Genomic DNA, 19,261 nt, shown 5'->3' with positions numbered 1-19,261 from the left:
AGTTTTGCCACTTTACTCCCTATACCTCAAAGAAAAATTCTCAGTGAATTTTCCTGGCTTAATAGAGGCAGAAGGGCTCTGTTAGCAGTTCCTTGTAAACATCTTGACTTTCATCATGGGAAGATCTCTCCCACTCCCACTCCAGGCACCCCAGTACCCCAGCCCAGCACCCCAGATGGGCTAATCACCAACACTAGGCCCCGTCACTAGAAGTACCTGATGGTAGAAGGTGAATTTATCTTGTGTATTTCGCTTCCCACCCCCCAAAAAAGTCAAGTTCAGCATTATCATGTCCTGTCTAAAATCTCAGTGTGTATACTTTGAACTGTTTCCTGCAAAATGATCCAGAGTAGTTTTTAAAAAGCAACCACCTTTGTGTCAGAACCTATGCAACTATTTCCCATCTAACATCAAATATAATTCTGCAGACTGACCTCCAAAGAAGGGTTTGCTATGCCCACTTCAGTTGGGAAAGAGGCTATTGGTAACCAAGTTAAGTAACAGACTGGAAGGAGCAGTTCAGGGACAGCCACCCAGATGTCTGCTCCATTCCACAATGCCAGCCCTGGGATGCTGGGGATCGGCCAGGTGTGTTCATAAGCCATCAGAGGCTGTTCCATACAGGCGAGCGTCTCTACCCCCTTATCTACGATGTCTACACCCAGCTGGCTGGCAAGATCACAGGCATGCTGCTGGAGATAGACAACTCGGAGCTGCTGCTCATGCTGGAGTCTCCAGAGTCCCTCAATGCCAAGGTGGGCTGGGGCCTGGGTGGCAGGGAGCCCTGAGGGCAGGGAGAACTAAGGACCACGGTGTCTCCTAGATGAGCCAGCACGCCGCTGCTTGGACAGATGAGGCTTATCTTCTTGCTAATACCTGCGGAATCTTGGAGTGGCACAGAGGATTCTCTGCAGCTCCATAGGCAAGGTTTTGGCACAAGGGGCTGTGTTCTGACTCAGTGTAAGGCTTATGATTTCCCCAGCTGTCCAGCAGCGTACATCTGTCTTGAGAAGGTGACTGTGGGTTTGTGTCCTGGGAGCTGGCAAACTACAGAAATGCCGCGGAGGGAGGGGAATTCATCTCCGCGCTGAAGCACAGGGAGGTCGCGGCTCTCCTGGGCCCTGCACTAAGCCCCTCCCACTGCCCTCGCAGGTAGAAGAGGCTTTGGCAGTGCTGCAGGCTCACCAGGCCGCTGAGGAGGAGGAGGGGGAGGAGGAAGAGCAGATGAAAGTGAACGAAACTGAGACCAGGTGGGTGGGTGGGAGTGAGCGGGAGGAATGGTGACAAGTAGCTGAGCCCAGGGCAGTAAGGGATGGGGCAGGGACTGGCTGGCTTTCACAAGGTCCCTGAGAACCATGTTGTGACAGTGCTTTCTCGGAGGCCCCAAGAAGGAATCTGGGGGGAGCTGTGTGACCGGAATGGGTGCTATCGGTGAAGGTGTCCTCTTGCTAGCTGCCCTGCCTGGCCTCACTCTAATAGGCTGGGCTTCCCCCGGGCACTGTCTGGCTCTATTCCGCCTGCCTGAAGGCCTGGCTTGATCTAGTCTCTGCTCTTAGTTGAAAACCAGGTGTCTGCCATGCTTTAGAAACATTTATTTTCACCCTCACAGTCCCAGAAAATGGAACCCTCGCTCCCTTGACTGACAAGAGAACAGCGTTTCCTGCTCTTGGCTCTAAGGCCCTGTGAACTGTAACTTCTCAGTTGGGCTGTTTTCTGTACCTGAGCTCCGTATGTGGAATGAAGGCTAGTCACCCAACCAGCCCATTACCTTTTTTCGTTTTTATTGAATTTATTGGGGTGATACTGGTTAACAAAATTATAGAAGTTTCATATGCACAATTCCACAACACATCATCTGTACACTGTATTCTGTGTTCACCACCCCAAGTCTCTATCACCATTAATCCCCACTATACCCTCCTCTACCTCCCCCAATTCCCCCCCCCCATTCCTTTGTGCATTAAAAATGTTGCAAACTGTGGTTTGTCTCCCAGGAGGCCTTCTTGGGTGAGGGAGGTGGGGCAAAGGGTAGGTAGGCTTGACTGGGTTGGGGCTTAGGCTGCAAGGAACAGAAAACCAAACAAGCATTGAAGTACACAGCAGGTGTGGACAACAGCGTGGAACTGCCCAGCACTGGGCAGGGCTCTGTGAGAGCCCCAAAGCAGCAGCTACCACCCACTAGTGGTGCAATGGATGGATAGTTGGTCACCATCATATAGCACTAAGAAACTAAAGCTTCAGGTGCCCACACCTGGATGCCTGGTTTGAGCACCTGAACTGCAGGGAAACACCCCGGAAGCAGCAACTACTTCTAGGCTCTGGGCCAAGGGATTGTGAAACAAAGAACCCTTGTGGAAACACTTTAGGCTACCTTCCCAGGTCATAATTTTCCTTCCCTGCAGGGAGGGAAAAGCCTCTTCAGGTTGTACTGGTCTCACTTCTATGTTTTCATGAGTAAATCCAGATACTTGCCTTCTAGACCTCAAAAAGAGAAAGTTGTGACAGGATGTCACTGCTAAACCTGCTCAAATCAGGTAAGAGCCACGTCTGCTTAAGAGGGGTACAGTTATCCACTTTGAAATGGTCTCCTGGCCATGGTCATGGCTTTTGTCTGTGGACTTAAACCTACTTCAGCTTGCAGGCCTATGATTGCTTAACAAACTCCTCCTTTCAAGAGGTCGGAGGCAGCACGCTAACAGCTGCTCAGCACTGTAAGTGCCTGGGCGAAGGGAGGAAAACCCTGTCTGCTCTGCTTTACGAAGTCATCAAGCTGCCCCTCCATTAAGAGGAAAACAATTGAACCAGGACACAGCTCAGGAGCGGGAGGCAGCCCTGAGTTCTGGCTGGATGCTAGAGCACTCTCCAGCCTCAGCCATACCATGTTTTGTGTACTGGAATGGCACTTTCTGATCCCCGTGCTCACCGTGTCCTCCCAGCAAGGGCCTTTTCCTTCCCGTCTTCACCAGCTAAACTCCCACATTAGAACTCAATTCAAACTTATATCTTCAGGGACCCCTTTCCCTCCCCGGGGTCAAATCTCCCCAGTTAGGCAGGAAAAGTATTGTGTGATGACTTCTTTAAAACATGTAAGTTGGCTGCAGTTTTACACTCGTTCCTAGGATCATCTGATTAATTTCTCACCATCCCACTAGACTGTCAGCCCTCTGAGAACAGGGACCATGTCTATTCATCACTTGTTTCCCTAGCACTATACCTAGGGCCTGGGCCCAGCAGACATTTCAGTGAATGAATATCTGAATGCTCCAAAAGTGGTAGCTTTTGTTATTCCACAAAGCTGAAAAGCATAAATGAAAATACAACAGACATTTATGTAGATGTTTAATGTAATCAAACACACAGTTCAACAAAATCAAGTCAGTTCAGTTCAAATTAACTTCGTGTAACAAAGAAATAAGAAGCCTGAAAGGTCACTGTTGGGGTCAAAAGGCAAGTCCCTGCCCAGAATGGAAGGACACTGACTTCAAGGAGGCCTTTCTTCCCACCCCACCTTCAGAAGTGGCCACACCTCTGGGCTCCTGAAACAGCTTAGGTATCTCCATGCAGGAGGCAGCACAGAGCCCCCAACAAAGCCACCCAAGGGTCAGGGTTCTGCATCCCCACCAAAGTGGGGCCTGGCCAAAAGGGGCTGGAGCTCAGAACACAGGGGACTATGCCAAGGACAGGGCAGGATGGCAGCCCTGGAGAACCAGCTCAACAGGCTGCTTTAGATGTGGGTGGGCCAGGGTTTTCTAGCCCTGTGGCCGCCCCCCCTGTACCCCCCAACTCAGTTTACTCAGATGAACCACACTGAAGTGGGTCTGAAGCTCCAAGGGCAACACTCAGTCCAGAGCATGCTTGGGGCAGGGACAGAGCCCAGTGCTTTGCTGATGAGGACCTGTTTGTGTGATCCACTAGCTGTCCAAGGTAGGGGAATGGGGAACAGGGCTTCAGCATAGCAGGGGACCTTTCCAGCAAAACAGTATCTGGTTTTTGGCCACACTGAGCTTAATTTGAACAAAGCCTCTTAAGGGGTGGGAGACCATGACCTCTTTGTGGGGCAGAGGAGGGTGCTTCAGAGCTCACTCTGGGGCATGCTGGGTCCCAGGAGCAGGCACAGAGGAAGGTCGTCTGGTGGTTTCCTGCTGCCCTTTTGGGTTTTTAGTTTAAGTTCTGATTAACTTCTTGCTGCAACTTCTGTGCAGGGCCGTTCCTGGGCTCAATTTTTAGGAGGCTGTTGATGTCTGCAAAGCTGGATTTATAGTCCTAATAGAAGAGAGAAGGGTGTGGGGATGGGGCTGTGACTGAGGTGAAATCAAATGGGAGTGGGGACAGCTGCTGAGACAAAGAGGCTTTTCAAACCCCAGCACACAGGCCTGACCTGAGCTGCCCTGGGCCCCCAGATGAGAAGAGATGTGGCAGACACCACCTCACCTTGACCATAATCTGGAAGTGCCATCACAGGTACAAATGCCTGTAGCTTAGTTGGGGCCTTTTGGTTGGGATCTTCTTACCTTAAGTGCCTTATAGGCTTGAGCCCGTCTGTAAAACGCCTTCACGTTCTTCCCATCCAGCTGGAGGGCTTCTGTGCAGTCCCTCACCGCTTCCTTGTACTGCTTCAGGGCCAAATAGCAGAGCGCTCTGACAGGGAAAGACCAAGACCGTTCCGAGGCTTCAGTCACTACTTAGGGGCCACACAGAGCCAGAGGTATAGTTTGAGGCGTGATCTTGATTCACCAAACACCTACTCTGTGTTGCTTATTTTACGTGGTCTTCAATCCCACAACCCCAGCCCTTTCCCACAGGTGAAAACAATGGCTCGGGGGTGAAGCGCCTTGCTCAAGGTTCTCCCACTATCGAGGGGCAGACCTGGGACTCCACCTGGATTCTCCTGCCTCCAGACCCTGACCTGAGTTCTAGCATTTTGTCTGCCTCACATTCCCATACTGTGCTCTTTTGAGCAAAGAAAAGGCTTTCTGAAACCTTCCCCTTGACAGATTAAGAAATTACCTGCCTTAAGGAAACAAAAGTATAAATACTGACTTTAATTAATGATATGCAAGCTGAAGTGTTAGGGATGAGATGTAAAGGTGTCTGCAACTTTGAAATGCATCAAAAGTAACATGGATCAATAGACGGCTCAGTAGTAAGCAAATATAACAAAATGTTAATTATGAATTTAGATGGTATTTATATGGGTGTACAATGAAAAAATCTTTCAACTTATATTTTGAAAATGTTCAAAATAAAATGTTGGAAAAAAGTCATGTACATCCCCACAAGCAGCCACTCTGCATCCATGGGGGAGAGTGCATGTGTGTCTTCCTCACTCAAATCCAGTCCTTTTCTCCAAAGACAGTCACTAAAAACAGTCAGATGCCCTGGAGCTCGGGACAGAAGTCCATCCACCTCATCGTTTTGAATGGGTGCATAGTAGTCACTTAGTTGGATGTACCTAATTTATTTTTCATTATAAAGCAGTCTGAGAGATAACATGAGTGAGTAAAAAGGAACTCAAGCTTTGGAGTCACAAAGACCTGGTTTCAACCTGCAGCACTGATCTAGTATGAAAATATGGAGTGACCCCTTGCTCTAGATTTTCTGGGAAAATGCAATGTATAAAACATGGGTCATTTGTTTTTCTATTAAAATGTGTCTTATTAAAAAAAAAAAAAAGAGAGACCTGGCTTCAGTCACAGCTCTACCACATATAAGTTGTTTAACTTTGTGCTTGTTACTTCATCTTTCCAAAATGGGAACACGACCTAACCTGAAGAATTGTTATGAGGGCTAAATGAGTCTCTGGAAATCCATGCAGGACTTGGCAAGCTGTAGGGGCTGGGTACCTGAGTGCTGATTTCCTCTTGGGTATCAACTGCACTAAGAGAACTGAAGTGAGCCAAAGGTGACGCACTGATCCACACAGGGCATATGCATGAAGTGGAGCATTAAAACAACATCCAGGATGTGGTATAGTTTCAGCCACAATGGATGGAATATTCAGTTTTGTATAAAGTTATCAGTCCTCTAAGTTAAATTTATAAATTCAATGTAACCACAAAAACCCAACAAGATACTTTGGGAATTTGTCAAAATGATCCTAAGGTTTAGCTAGAAGAGCAAATCTGGGAAAAGAGCCAGGGCTGCTCTGATTGAAAAGGATAAGAGAAAGACCAGCCCTACAAGATATTATAAAGCAACAGTAATTTAAACTGTGGCACAGACACATATGCATGAAAATGGGTTACTAGAGGTCTCCAGCAACATGAGGTGAGCAAGGCCAGAGAAAGAGAAGGTAGGAGATGCTGCTGCTCGAACATGAACAAGTGGGCTGCAGCCCTCTTTTTCAAGTTAGCCTGGCAGATTGAGGCACCTCTTGTCCAATCAGCCAGGAAAACTGCAGGTCCAAATTTTAGGCTTCCAAACTGAAAGTTTTTTTCAACTCTTTAGGTAGTAACCTCTGACCTGAACTGACATGAGGCTAGTCTGTCTTTATACCACCACACGTGAACGTGGAATTTCCTTGTTTCACGGCAGAAATGCTAACAACTTCACAAGCTGCCCCAGACCCTAAATGGTGTGTGATTCAGTATATGGGCCATATTACCTTACTAAAATCTGAAACATAGATTTGGATAAGGAATGGTGAGCCTATAGTAGATCCAAGATTTCTGAACTGAAGAGTAGCATATGGTACAGATGCAGGGCCTTCTACAGTGCCAGGAGTCTAACCCCTCAAGGTAGCCTGGACCTGCCTCTCTCACTCCTAGGCCAGGTGATAATTACTCCAAACCCTGGGTTCTGCCCTATGCTCTCAGTGCCAAAGTTTCTAACAGGAGGGTCTTGGAGAAGCCATGGGGTGGGAGAAGGGAAGGTGGAAAGGCTACAAGACTAGTATTGAGGTTGTGTCTGTGTAGCAAGACATTGTGTATTGATATGGGTGGTTAATGAAAATTGCCCAGGCTCCCCTTTGGCATCCCTGTTTCTATCCCTTTAAGAGAGTGAACACCTTTGGCAATGCCTGCCTCACAGTGACCAAAATGAGTGTGAATGCATGTTCTAAGCTGTTACATACTGATTAAATGCTAGAGAAGAAGAGCCCATGACAGTCCAAGAGAAGATTATCCAATGCCCTGAAATCCCCCAGGCCAGCAGCTGTGGGGAAGGTACCTGTTGCTGTATGTGACGGACTCCAGATTACTAAACGAGAGGCTTTCACTGTACTTCTCAATAGCTTTCTTATGGTTTCCCTTCTTTACAAGCTCATTGCCTTCTTCCTTGAGAACTCTGGCTCTTTCCACATCCCCAGAAGAAGGCACTAGATACAAATTCAGAAGAGGAAAAAACCATGGAGCAGGTGCCCGACTGAGATCAGTAAGGTCTCTTCAGCATCGTCTCTTCTAAGTCGTCCACAACCCTCTCTCCCCAGAGGTTTTCTACTCCGTTGTAAAGCGTCCTTCCTGATTAATGGTTCCCCCAATCAATGGCTTCTGGGAAATTGAACATGGCTTTTCATTCAGAAGAGGTTGGGGGATCCTGATATAAACATACTTATACATGCACATAGTAACATACACATGATAAAAAACAACCTGGGTTCCAGCCTTGGCACTGCCCCTTGGTAGCTGGAAGATCTTGTGTGACCCACCTACTCTGCTGGATCTCAATTTCCTCACCAATACAATAGAGCAGCACCTACTCTACACAAGGCTGTTGTCAGGAGGAAATCTGAGACCACAGAAGAAAGTGCAGAACCTCCTGTGAACTTAAAGCAGGAGAATAATTATTTAAATAAGCATCTGGTAAAGAAAGGGTATAGCTCCCAGGCTTTCAGAAAAAGGAAGACGGGTGCTATTCCTCATCACTGTCTTGGTTTGAGCTTCACCTAATACATCTGCCCCAGCTTTCAAGGAGAAATAGGAGAGAGAAGGTGAAATCCAAGCTGCTCGACCTGGCCTTCAGGCCTGAATTAATTGTTCCAGCCCCAGCTCCCATATCACCTGCTTTTTTAATTTTTAAAAACTATCTTTATAAAATACTAAATATTTATGACAAGGGTACGGTTTTAGGAGTAAAACTAACACATTAACATCCCTCACCTTAAGAAACAGAACATTCGCTAGGACCTTTGAAGCCCTGTGGGCCCTTCCCCAAATCAATCCACCCCTGGAGGCAACCATTATCACCACTTCTGTGCGTCCTTCCCTTGTTTTTGGTAGTTTACTACATACAATAGTATCTATAAGACATTTGTTGTTTATTTGTTTTTGAATCTTACGTAAAGAAAGAAGTAATTCTATGTTTTCTTCCGTGACCTTGCTTTCTTTCCCCTCGGCGTTACACCCTGAGACAGGTCTGGGCTGATGCATAAGCCTACAGCAGTTCATCCGTTCTCACTGCAATACGATTGCTTCTCCATCCTCCTACTTATGGAGACGTGTGTTATTCCCAGTTTTGTTTTTTGCTGTTATAAACATTCTGCTGTGAACATTCTTGTACATGTCTCCTTGTACACACGTGCATGAGTTTATCTATAAGGAGAGCCCATAGGTTGCAATGTGCACACAGCTTCAGCTTTGCCCCGGCTCTGCAACACACCACATGCTACAGTCATGCTTACGCCCGCTGTTCACTAGCATGCACTCCTCAAGTTCTCCACTGTCTGCCAAGAATTTCCATCCCTTCTCCCTTTCCCACCTGAAGAACTCACCCTTTAAGGCCTGGCTCAACCCATCACTTCCACTGCCACCCCATGAGCCTTTTCCCGACTCCCCCAAGATACATCAATTCTAATTTTGAATTCCCCAAATACTCAAGACTCTTAAGCACTTGTTCTTAACTCCTATATTTTAAAATGCTGTCTGTCTCAGTCTCTCATTAGACCAAGAGCTTCCAAGGGCCAAGACTGCCCATCCTGTGTCACAATGCTTAGCACAGGGCCTGGAACACACATGGCTCAATGACTCTGAAAGAATGAAATAAATAGTAGGTGCACTGAAGCCATCTAGTTCATTAGCGCCCCACATTTTCATTCTAGAGAAGAGTAGGGAACAGCTACCAGGCTCCCACAAACCAGACCAAATGCTACCTATGGCCAGACAGGTTTCCTCCTAGGAAGGGGTAACTCCTGCCATTCACACAAGGCTCCAGCCCTGACCCCTTCTGCACTGTCTCTCCTCAACACCTAGTTGCTGAGCTGGGGTAATTGCTCAGGAACATTATCAGAGCATCCAGTGACCCCTGCCTGAAGAATGGCCTCTTCGTTTCACAGCTGAGGTGGACTGTCTCCTGTTAGGGCTACCTGCCTTTTATCTCCCTTCTCTTATTTCTCCTCCCCAAGGGCGCACACAGTGCTCGTGTTCCTGGGGAAGCATTACCCTCTAACTGTGGAGGTAGGGCAGATGGCTTAGAGCTGAGCTAACCACAAAATCTCAGCCCTTGGCCACAGTGACTAGTTCAGGGAATGGCCTGTGACCAAACAGGCCAGAATAAACAGAAAATATGTGAGTTAGGGATTTGGGGGAAAGAAATCCTCTCAGAAAAAAAGTTTTTCTCTCCCTCTGGGTCATGAGGCAGGGTATATGGATGTGACACCAGAAACTACCATAGCTATTTTGTTGCTAAGAGGGAAGCCTGCCCGAAGACAAACCTGACCACACCAGAGAAGAAAGCTGAGAGAAGTACAGAGAAATGGAGTCAGAGCCTGGTAAATGATGAGCTGCTGGGCAAACCTTGCCTGAACTTGAACTCTGGATTTTTCAATTATATTAGCCAATAAAATCTCTCTGGTATTTTTACCATGGTGAGTTTTCTGTTCTTGTATCCCAAATGCTGCCAGAAGAGAGCAGGGAACCAACACTGTATACTTATGTGCCAGGTTAGGAGCTCAACATGCCTTAAAGTATCACTTAATCCTTCCAGTGGGGAAGGTTTTCTTACAACCCTTGTAGAGTTGAGGCAGTCTCTAAAAGGTTAAGACTTTTTTAATATTATTTTTTATAACTCAGCTTAAACGAGGCCAATTTTTACAGGATTACTTTAACGAAAGTGGCTACGGGGAAATTGCAAAACTGAGCAGGAAGTCACAGCTTACCTCTGCTCTTGGCAGCTGTGGTTTCTTTGGATTTGCTTTTAGCTGTCTCTTTGTGGTTTTCTGAATCCCACCTCTTTTGAGCTGAAATAGGCACCAAGGGAATAGAGGGCAGCTTCAGGCGCCACTCGGGCCCAAGTGAGTCCATGAGAGCTCTGGTCATTCTGGAAACAAAGGCAGGATTACAGGGAGGTTTCCGGCTGGGTTAAAATGTTCCTCCTCTCATAAACCCAAAGTAAGTATAGAAAGCCAGAGTTATCATCTTCCCCTGGTTTGAACCACCTCTTTATATTCTCCTGACATGCAGCAGGAGAGGAACATCAGTCTGCCACCCACAAAAGTCTTCTCAGTTCAGCCCACCATGACGCTCCCTCCCTGCCTGGCCCTCGTTTGGTCACACCATGTTAACTTCAAAGTGATGATCTGTTTGTTGCTCCTTAAGGGTACTTAATCCCTACCTTACCCCAAAAGCACCACACATTCCCTAGGGAAGGTCCATGTTTTATAGTTTCTTAATGGATCTATTATAAAGCCATGCAAGCACCTGATATTGGGTTAATGCTCAGAGATTTTTTAAAAATGCAAATCTTGTCATTCTCAAATTTTAAAATCCTTCTGTGGTTCCCATTTCCCTAGGGTCTGAGATCGGGTCCCCTCCCACCTCTCCATCTTTATCAGTTGCCACATTCCTTCCTGACCGTTATGTTCAAGCCTCTGCACACGGTTGTCCTCTTTGTGGAACAATCTCTTCCACTTCCCAGCCCCTATACCTACCCTCTAGGCCCAGTTAACTTGCTCAAAATGCTGCTCAGTGACCATGTCGGATTTGTCAACTAAACTCTAGCACCCAGCACATCATTACCTGGAACCCACCAAGATCCAGTAAGTATGTGTTGAATGAGTGAATAAAGCCAACTGTATGCTTTTTCTGCTCTTACCACCATGTTCCTATAATACTACAATGAAAACACCACAATAATATCACTACAAATTCAAGGTCTCTGACTAAGCCCCCAAAGCTGTTTTGTTGATCAGCCCAGCTATCTGAACCCTCTAATCTCCTCAACTCTGCTCCCTAACCCTCCTCCTCCAAATTCAAACATACCTGCACAGGAACCCAACCCTTCCTATTTCTCTCTGGTCACAACAGAAGAGCTGATGAGGCCAATCCCTCCACCTAAGCTCTGGACCCCATCTCTTCCTGCCTCTCTCAAGGGCCACACTCAGCCAGCATCTCCCTCTCCTGTATCCTTTTGCTTTTCTCTACTGACTCCAACTACCAGTATTTAATTCTTTCCTCACTTAGTAAAACCCTCCTGGACATCCCTCTGCCACCACAGCTACACTCCTCTGCCTCCTCACTGCCAGACTTCTTGAACCCACTGCCATCTGATCCCACTGAACTGCTTCTATCAGAATCACCAGTGACTTCATTCCTCAACCCTTCATCTACTTAAGCTCACTGGAGCACCTGACACGGACATCTTCATCCTTCTGGAAATACTCCTTCCCTTGTAACGATGAATGCTTCAAGTTTCCTCCCACCGCACTAGCTGCTGCTCCTCTGAAAGTCCCTTAAATACTGGAATTTCTCACAGCTCCATCCTCGTCTCCCTACATACCTGCTGTGTTCTTTTCTCCCACAACCTCGATTCACCTCTACGCTGATAACCCTCAAATCTGTATGTCTGGCCTGTATTTTTCTGCTTTGCTCCAAACCCATGAAAATACTCAATGACTAGAGAGGTAAACACCCACCTCTCTAGTCTCACATCCCATAATCACCTCCAACTCAACATGTCAACCCCCGTATGTCTCTTCTGTTCTTTCCTTCTCACCACCCCACCCACCAAAACTTGTTGAAATACTGCCTAAGTATTTCCTGAACGGTTCCACTGCTCTCTATCCAATGTCTCCACCATCTCTTCTGCATTAGTGCATGCCCCCCCTTCCCAGTCTGTTCTTTCATGTAATCCTTCCACATGACAGCCAGTGAGCTGCTCCCTCAAAGCTGCTCATTTTGCTCCCCTGCTTAAGGCCTTTTCACGATGCCTCACTGTGCTTGGATTAAGTCCAAGCCCCTGAACACCAAGCCCTGTGTGACCTGGCCTCACCACCCATCCTGAGCTGAGCTCCTGGCCTACAGCACCATGTGAAATGGACTTCTCAGTTTCTGTAGTATATCACGCTCACACTTGCTCACTCTTGCACAGGCTGCCCTTTCTCCTGGCTGGCCTTTGGCCCCAGATCTCTACTCATCTCTGTCTCAGCTCACCTCCTCTAGAAACCCACTCTGGCCTCCACCTAGCTGGTTAGGTGCCTCCTTTCTGCTCCTACTGCCTCTGTGCGGCCTCATGCCTTGTACTGTGTTTGCCTATTACTGACTAGTGTTCTCCATGAGACCAGGAACTCTACTGGGACAGGAAGAGGTATGTCTCAGGCATCAGCCCATACCCTAGTGCAAGTCTGGCACAGAAGTGGCAGATTTTGTTGAATGATAGAAACAAAAAGAGGCAGAAAAAAAACAAATCAAGCCAGAAATCAGGCACAAATATATTCCATAAAGTCCTAACAAGGGTTTGCTATTAGTGTGGTGTTTGGCTTTCTAGCAGCCCATGCAAAGAAGGGCAACATGATCAATCACACAAATAAGGACATCCATGACACGTCAACTGCTGAGGGGCCTTGTGAAGGGGTCGTAGTACAATATATTGAACCATATCCACAAACAATATCCCTATAGCCTTGTGTCTGAGCTGCTTATGCTTGGGTCTTACTTTCCCCACTCTAGTTAGCTCTTGAGGCAAGTGGGGTCTGTATCTCTGTTTTGCTATTCCTACTGAACCTGGCACAACACCTCTAACAGAGCTCAACAAATTACTACTATGTGAATGAATGTGAGCACCTAGGCAAAAACAAACACAACAAAATAAAAAAAGCAACTCAGTAATCCTGACCCCTTAAATACCTACCAAACATGACAGCAAATTCTCCTTCCACACTTTCCCCACAAGGACATTAGGAATTTCTAAGCCTATCCCAAAGAGATCCTTCCAGAAGATGAACAAAGTAACAGTGCCAAGCCAATGACAGAGGGCAGGGAGTTTCAGAGGCAATGCCCACAGTGACCCATGCTCACCTGTTGACGCCTTCCAAGGCCGACTTTACACTGTCATCAATCTGCAGCACAGTCTTGTAGTCAACATAGGCCAGGGGATACTTCTCCAGAGCCTCGTAGGCCGACGCTCGCCGCAGCAAGGGCTTCATGCTGAAGGGAACCAAGGCCAGTGCTCTAGAGGAGGAGGCAGAAATGTCATCTGGCTGCTAAGTCACCAGAGCTCCCCTCACAGCTCCTTCCAGGCAGGCTCAACTACAGCATTCCATATATAGGGGGTCATTTCTGGCACAGAGACACTACTAAAAATGTCAAACCTTAGAAGAGGGACTTTTCAACTAGACTGAGGTAGAGAAGGGAACGAGGGCAGAGCGCCACTAATATTATGAAATTTGTGTGCACATGCATCAATTTTCATGGTTGCAATCCCCCCAAAATAAAGAACAAGTACCTTGTAGCTTTATGTTTCTATGTGTTTCCACAGAGTGGTGGCCCGATGGGAATATCATAGAGGCTTTGGAGTCAGATGGAGTGGTGTTTGAATTTCACCTCTGCCACTAACCATGTGATCTCAGGTAAATCACTTTACTGCCTCAATTCTCTGCAACCCAGTTCTAGCATTAGAAGGACGGTAAATTTACCCCACAGAGTGGTCATGAGCACGCTCAGAAGGAAACCAAGCATAGGACCTGGTACTAATCAACTTAGCACAGGATCCATGAGCACACTCCCATATATCACCAGGGCATGGATATAAGGTAATGTCATGGATATCAGATCTAAGAGCACACTAAGGTATGCAGGCTAGTTTAGCAATGATGAAAGAAGGCAATACCAGACTTGCTTGAAGAAGAAAAAAGTATGAAAAACTGTTTAATGTCCTCTACACCTGATCATTGATTAATACCATTTTCTCTTTTCTCCTTGCCTCTTTCCCAGCTAACTATTATCCTCTCTCTTTCTCTCCCTCCCTCTCTTCCTCTCTCTCACACATCCACCCCAGAAAAAACCTGGGCAAGCCACTAACTAGTCTACAACTCTACCTCATCCCCAGGTCTCAAATCTCACAAAGGCCCACCTGTAAGTACCCACTCTACTCCTTTTACAGCAGCAGAGCCAAGATTCCAAAGGTAAAAGACAGGGGACACAAAGACCAAGTAGAGCCTCCTATTCTCAGTGACCTAGTGATACTTCCCAGTAACTGGTGGGATCAGTCCAAAGAAGAAACAGGCCAGATAAACTCAGCTTCCTCTTCTGAGCTCCTTAGGTACCCCAAAGTTTCCCTTGACCGCTTACAAAGTACAATCTTTGATGCAGTCTCTGCAGTTCCCATCCTTCAAGTGGCATGCTGCTCGGTTGGAGTAGAGAACGCTTCCTTCTTTAGGGTCCAAAGAACCTGCCCGGGTGGACGCAGAAAACATGAGTCAACAATTTGGGAAATGGATGCCTTGGGACACAAAGTGCATTTCACTCTGAGCTCTCTGGGCAATGGTAAAAGGGAGCACAGATGACTGTAACCTGATCAGGCTTGCTGGTCTGATAGGATGGCAAGTTTGCCATTAGTACATAGCAGTGAGAACATCAAGCAACTTATTCACTCATGCCAGCATTAAGCTTGGTACCAGGCAAAAGATAAACATGAAACAGCTGACTACTGCCTCAAAGAAATCCATACTGTGACTACTTGTGTGTGTGTGTGTTCATTTTATTACAAAACGCATATAAACCAAACAAAGAAGAAAAAATAAATAAAAGAGATTAATTCAAAGCAGACAGGACTTTGCCAGGGAAAACTCCCCTGGGTCTGGCAGGATTATGGAGAACTTAACCAGGGGAAGGACTGAAGCTCCCCAGCGGGGTGAATTATCAGACATCTCCCTAAAGGCAGTCTTCACCTTCAGGAATCTCAGAAGCTCGTGTCCTTTACTGTGGTCACAATAATTTTCATTTTTAAAAATAATTTTTCAACCACTGTATACCCACTAGCATGGGCCGTAATGAAAAAATAAAAAAGGAAACTATTACATGTTGACCCAGTAATTGCACTCCCAGGTATATACCAAAAATAATTGAAAACAAGTTCTCCTTTGAAAATTGTAAAACATACAGAAAACAGTATAACAGATACTCAGTATCCATCACTACACTTAGCATATATTTATTTTCAATCTTTTTTATTTTTGATTATGGCTAAAGCTCCACTCCTGCCCATCCTTTCCCCTTTGCCTTGTCCCCAGAACCCCAGATGTCGGCACAATCCTGAAGCTGGCATGTAATATTTTCATGCTTGTCTGTCTATCTTTATTATATATGTAATCACAGGTAAGATATTATTTTATATCTTTTAAAGCTTTTCCTAAGTGGCACCCTATTGTCTATCCTTCTGCAACTTGCTTTTTTCACTAATAATCATGTTACCATATTGATGCCGGTCTTTCACTCAATACCAACAATAACATAACAACTCTTTTCTTATTTTGTCAGGCCCTGAGTGAGACAGCAATATACAGAGATAAGTAAAATATATTCTTGCCCTTAAGGAACAAGTATAAGCACTCAAGACCTATAATCCATCTTAAGTCCCTAGAATATGGGTGCTCAGAAGCAGCAGTGGTATGGTGGGAAGGGCATCAGAATCTACAATCCAGCCTGTGATGCTGCACAAGTCACTCACTCCCTCTGATCACATGTGATCTCCTATCACATGAAGATATCACTTCACAGACTTGCTCGAAGGTTCATTGTGTTAGGTTGCTCTCTGCTTTTCTTTTCAAACAGAGAAATCGATCAGAAAAATCAAGGGATTTTCCCACATATTATCTAGACATGGATGAGATCCAAACTCTGATCCCCTACTAAATCTAGATACAGGCTAGCTCTTGTAGGGACCCAGAATAAATCCATACAAAAGCACATGCTATTCCAGGTAGGCTGGGGTAGGATGAAAGAAAAAGGAAGAAGTATCAATATCTAACATTCTTCAGCGACCTCAAGTGAGGCTGAGACAAGCAGATGGGCCTAAAAGGGAGTGTTCTAGAAAAAAGAAGGGGGCAAGAGTGGCTTGCAAAAGTTCAAACAAAAAAAGACCGCAATTTGCAAAGAATTTAGGGAGAAGTCTAACAAAATGATTAAAAACTGGGATTTGGGAATCAGACAGACCCATATCCTGCCTATGACATGTCTTCACTGTATAACCCTGGGGTAGGCTATTTAACTCTTCTGAACTCCTCATCTATTAAGTTTTTGGGTGTGTGTTTTTTGCCAGACGGCAGAATTTTATGGCTTTATTAACACAAATACAATGTGTACACACTCTGTTTATATATTTTCTTCACTGCGCAGCCTGGCATTAGGATTGGTGACTCTGATGGCCAGCTGGGCTGCTCTTTCCACAATGGGCTTGAGGTTCTTTGAAGAAATGTGAGCAATCTCAGTACAGTAAGATTTGTTGCACATCAGCAGCACTTCAAGCTCCTCGATGTTGTAGACCAGAAACTTCCAAAAGCCACTGGGCAGCATGTGCTTTGCTTTCTTGTTGCTCCCATAACCAATGGTGGGCATCAAGATCTGGCCCTTCAATCTTCTGTGCATGCTACTGTCAATGCCTCTGGGTTTCCACCAGTTCGCTTAATTATGACAAATTGGTGTGACTGGTGCCAGATGAACTTCTTGGTACTCTTTTTGAGGATCTTAGGTTTCACGAGGGGTCTGAGGGCAGCCATGTGTCGAGTAGGAGATAGCTGTCACCTCTGTAGGCAGAGGTGAGGAAGAGTATAAAGTGTCTTAGTCAAAGGTTAGTATAAAGATATAAAGCGAAAATGTCTATAATGTCTAGCACATAGTAAATCACTCAACAAGTGCTAGCCAAAAAAATGAAAGAGAAGGAAGGCAAAGGGTAATCAGTACTACAGAAAAGGGGTTCCAATGAGGGCTCCTTGGTAAGACACTTAGGAGAAGAGGTTTGGGGTAAAGGGCTATGGTTGGCTGAAATGAGCTGGAGGCTGGGAGAACGCATAAGAACATGATACTCTTCTGTTTAAAACTCTCTGAATAAAACCCAAACACCTTACCATGAACTAGTGTATAAAATGTCTATACAATTAGGTTCTGCCTGTTAAACTGACCTCGTATTACTTCTCCCTCCACTGGCTTAGCATGCTTTGGCTCCTGGAACACACACCATGCTTAGTTCGTCTGGGTGCCTTTGTACAGGCATACCTCAGAGATATTGTGGTTCGGTTCCAGACCACCACAATAAAGCAAGTAGTAACCTTTTTGCTGGTGGAAGACCTTGTCTTCCATTTGTTATAAATCACAACATCTGGGAAGCGCAATAGAGAGAAGCACAATAGAAACGATGTATGCCTATAATTACAGTTCCCTCCACCTGAAATGCTCAGCACCCAAAACTTTGTGCACCTGGCTTCTTCTCACCTCAAATGTCACCTCTTCAAAGTTGTCCTTGACCCCCCATTCTAATGGAGCGCCCTACTCAACGCTCTCACATCACCGTATTTGTCTTCTACATACCCCTAATCATCATCAGAGGTCTTGTTTACTAGCTTAAGATCCACCCCTCCCCCAAAACAAGAATGTATGATCGTTGAAAGAAAGGACCTTCTCTGTCTCCTTATACACTCAGTACATACAGATGCTCAACAATTATCAGTTTAACTGAAGAATGTATGGTTGAGGAGAAGGAAGGTTGAGCTATATAACGGAATGAGGCCTGAATGACAGGATGGGGACCATTAGGACAGCTAAAAAGCAGGCAGCTCATACCTATCAGGACGGCCACTATCAAAAGAACAGAAAAGAAGGGCTGGTGAGGATGCTGAGGAGTTGGAACCACTGTGCACTGTTGGTGAGAATGTAAAATGGTGCAGCAACTATGGAAAACAGAACTACTCTATGATCCAGCAATCCCACTTCTGGGTATATATCCAAAAGAATTCAAAGCAGGATCTTGTGAGATATCTGCACACCGACGATCATCACAGCATTATTCACAAAGGCTAAGAGGGGGAAGCAACTCAAAATGTCCATCAATGGATAAATGGATAAAAAAAAGTGGTATATCGATACAATGGAACATTATGCAACCTTAAAAAAAGGAAATCCTGACACGTGCTACAACATGGATTATAATGTCCTGGAGGACATTATGCTAAGGGAAATAAGTCAGTCATACAAGACAAATGCTCATTTCAAATATCTAAAGTAGTTAAAATTATAGATACGGAAAGTAGAAAGGCGGATACCAAGGGCTGAGGGAGGGAGGAACTAGTGTTCAGTGGGTATTGAGTTTCAGTGCTGCAAAATGAAAAAGTTCTAGAGATCCGCTGCACAGCAATGTGAATAGTCCGTACTTGACCCTACACTTAAAAACGGTTAAGATGGTAAACTTAATGTGATTTTACCACAATCAAAAGGTGATAAAAACACCTATTAATATGAAAATATGCTTTTGATATGTCATTAGGTGAAACAGAACCAGTAATAAAACTATATTACAATTTTTCTTTAAAGGCGGAAAGCAAGGGCCAAGGAAGTTTCTGGTAGGACGCCCAACGCGGGGAATGGGCGGGAAGGGCGGTGGGAGCGCCGGTGGGCGGTCGGCCTGGGGGGAAGGAAGCCCCAGGAAGGCAGGCACAGAGCGAGCTCTGGGTAGTCGGGGTCCGGGACGACGGAGAGCGCGGCGGCCCTGGCGGAGGAAACGGGGGCCAGGCGTGTACCTTGCTCCTGCATCACCTGCAGCGCGCGGCTGTAGAGCGCCGCAGCCTCGGCGAACTGGCCGTTGCGAAAGCTCTGGTTGCCCGCGGCGCGCAGCCGCTCCGCGGAGTCTGAGGGCTTGGGGGCCATCCTGGGGGCCGGCGGCAAATGGCGGCCGCCTCCGCTCCTGCCGCCGACTCCGGCAGAACGGCGTCCGGGGGAGAGCTCCGGCTGCGAGTGCCGGTCCGACGGCCAGCCTGGCCGGGAGGGGGCGGGACGAGCGGGGCGGAGGAGGGGCCCGCGCGAATCCGCGCTCTACGGCGCCCGGCCCTCCGCGCGGCGCGCAT

The 19,261-nt window shown here is 46.4% G+C and overlaps 2 protein-coding genes and 1 pseudogene across 4 annotated transcripts in view; 1 reads left to right on the top strand and 2 right to left on the bottom strand.

Moving 5' to 3' along the window:
- The window catches only part of PABPC1L (poly(A) binding protein cytoplasmic 1 like), a gene marked incomplete at its 5' end in the record, with an annotated part of 19,088 nt that extends 17,108 nt beyond the window's left edge, over positions 1 to 1,980 (top strand). The window contains 3 exons of the mRNA XM_081149452.1: positions 625 to 755; positions 1,153 to 1,250; positions 1,610 to 1,980. Coding sequence (XP_081005578.1) covers positions 625 to 755; positions 1,153 to 1,250; positions 1,610 to 1,643 — 263 coding nt within the window. The 3' untranslated portion in view covers positions 1,644 to 1,980. The remainder of the gene's footprint in view (positions 1 to 624; positions 756 to 1,152; positions 1,251 to 1,609) is intronic.
- On the bottom strand, positions 1,766 to 19,261 carry TOMM34 (translocase of outer mitochondrial membrane 34). Of its 2 annotated transcripts, XM_081149468.1 has the most exons (7): positions 18,938 to 19,261; positions 14,499 to 14,598; positions 13,227 to 13,379; positions 10,091 to 10,251; positions 7,168 to 7,315; positions 4,512 to 4,638; positions 1,766 to 4,263 (listed from the first exon to the last, which is right to left on the bottom strand). In XM_081149468.1, exons 1-7 carry the CDS (start codon positions 19,062 to 19,064, stop codon positions 4,159 to 4,161), a joined length of 921 nt encoding a protein of 306 aa, XP_081005594.1. In that variant the 5' UTR covers positions 19,065 to 19,261; the 3' UTR covers positions 1,766 to 4,158. The 2 variants fall into 2 exon arrangements, with proteins under 2 accessions (XP_081005594.1, XP_081005595.1); XM_081149469.1 differs by lacking the exon at positions 7,168 to 7,315 and having other exon boundaries at positions 3,323 to 4,263; positions 4,512 to 4,681; positions 18,938 to 19,219.
- Positions 16,521 to 16,924, bottom strand: LOC308562794 (large ribosomal subunit protein eL32 pseudogene; annotated as a pseudogene). The gene has a single exon. The product of its transcript is annotated as a large ribosomal subunit protein eL32 pseudogene (transcript).

The sequence above is a fragment of the Miniopterus schreibersii genome (genome assembly GCF_964146895.1).
Source record: "Miniopterus schreibersii genome assembly, chromosome: 10".
In the NCBI taxonomy this organism is placed as follows: domain Eukaryota; kingdom Metazoa; phylum Chordata; class Mammalia; order Chiroptera; family Miniopteridae; genus Miniopterus; species Miniopterus schreibersii.
Note: the sequence above shows the minus strand (reverse complement) of the source record. Positions and strands in the feature narration are given on the sequence as shown.

Coding starts and splice junctions, on each gene's coding strand:
- TOMM34 (XM_081149468.1), bottom strand. CDS start 19,064: ATGGCCCCCAAGCCCTCAGACTCCGCGGAGCGGCTGCGCGCCGCGGGC. Junction 7,316..10,090: donor CACAGCTGCCAAGAGCAGAG/GTAAGCTGTGAC, acceptor ATTTGTATCTAG/TGCCTTCTTCTGGGGATGTG. Junction 4,264..4,511: donor AAGCCTATAAGGCACTTAAG/GTAAGAAGATCC, acceptor CTCTTCTATTAG/GACTATAAATCCAGCTTTGC.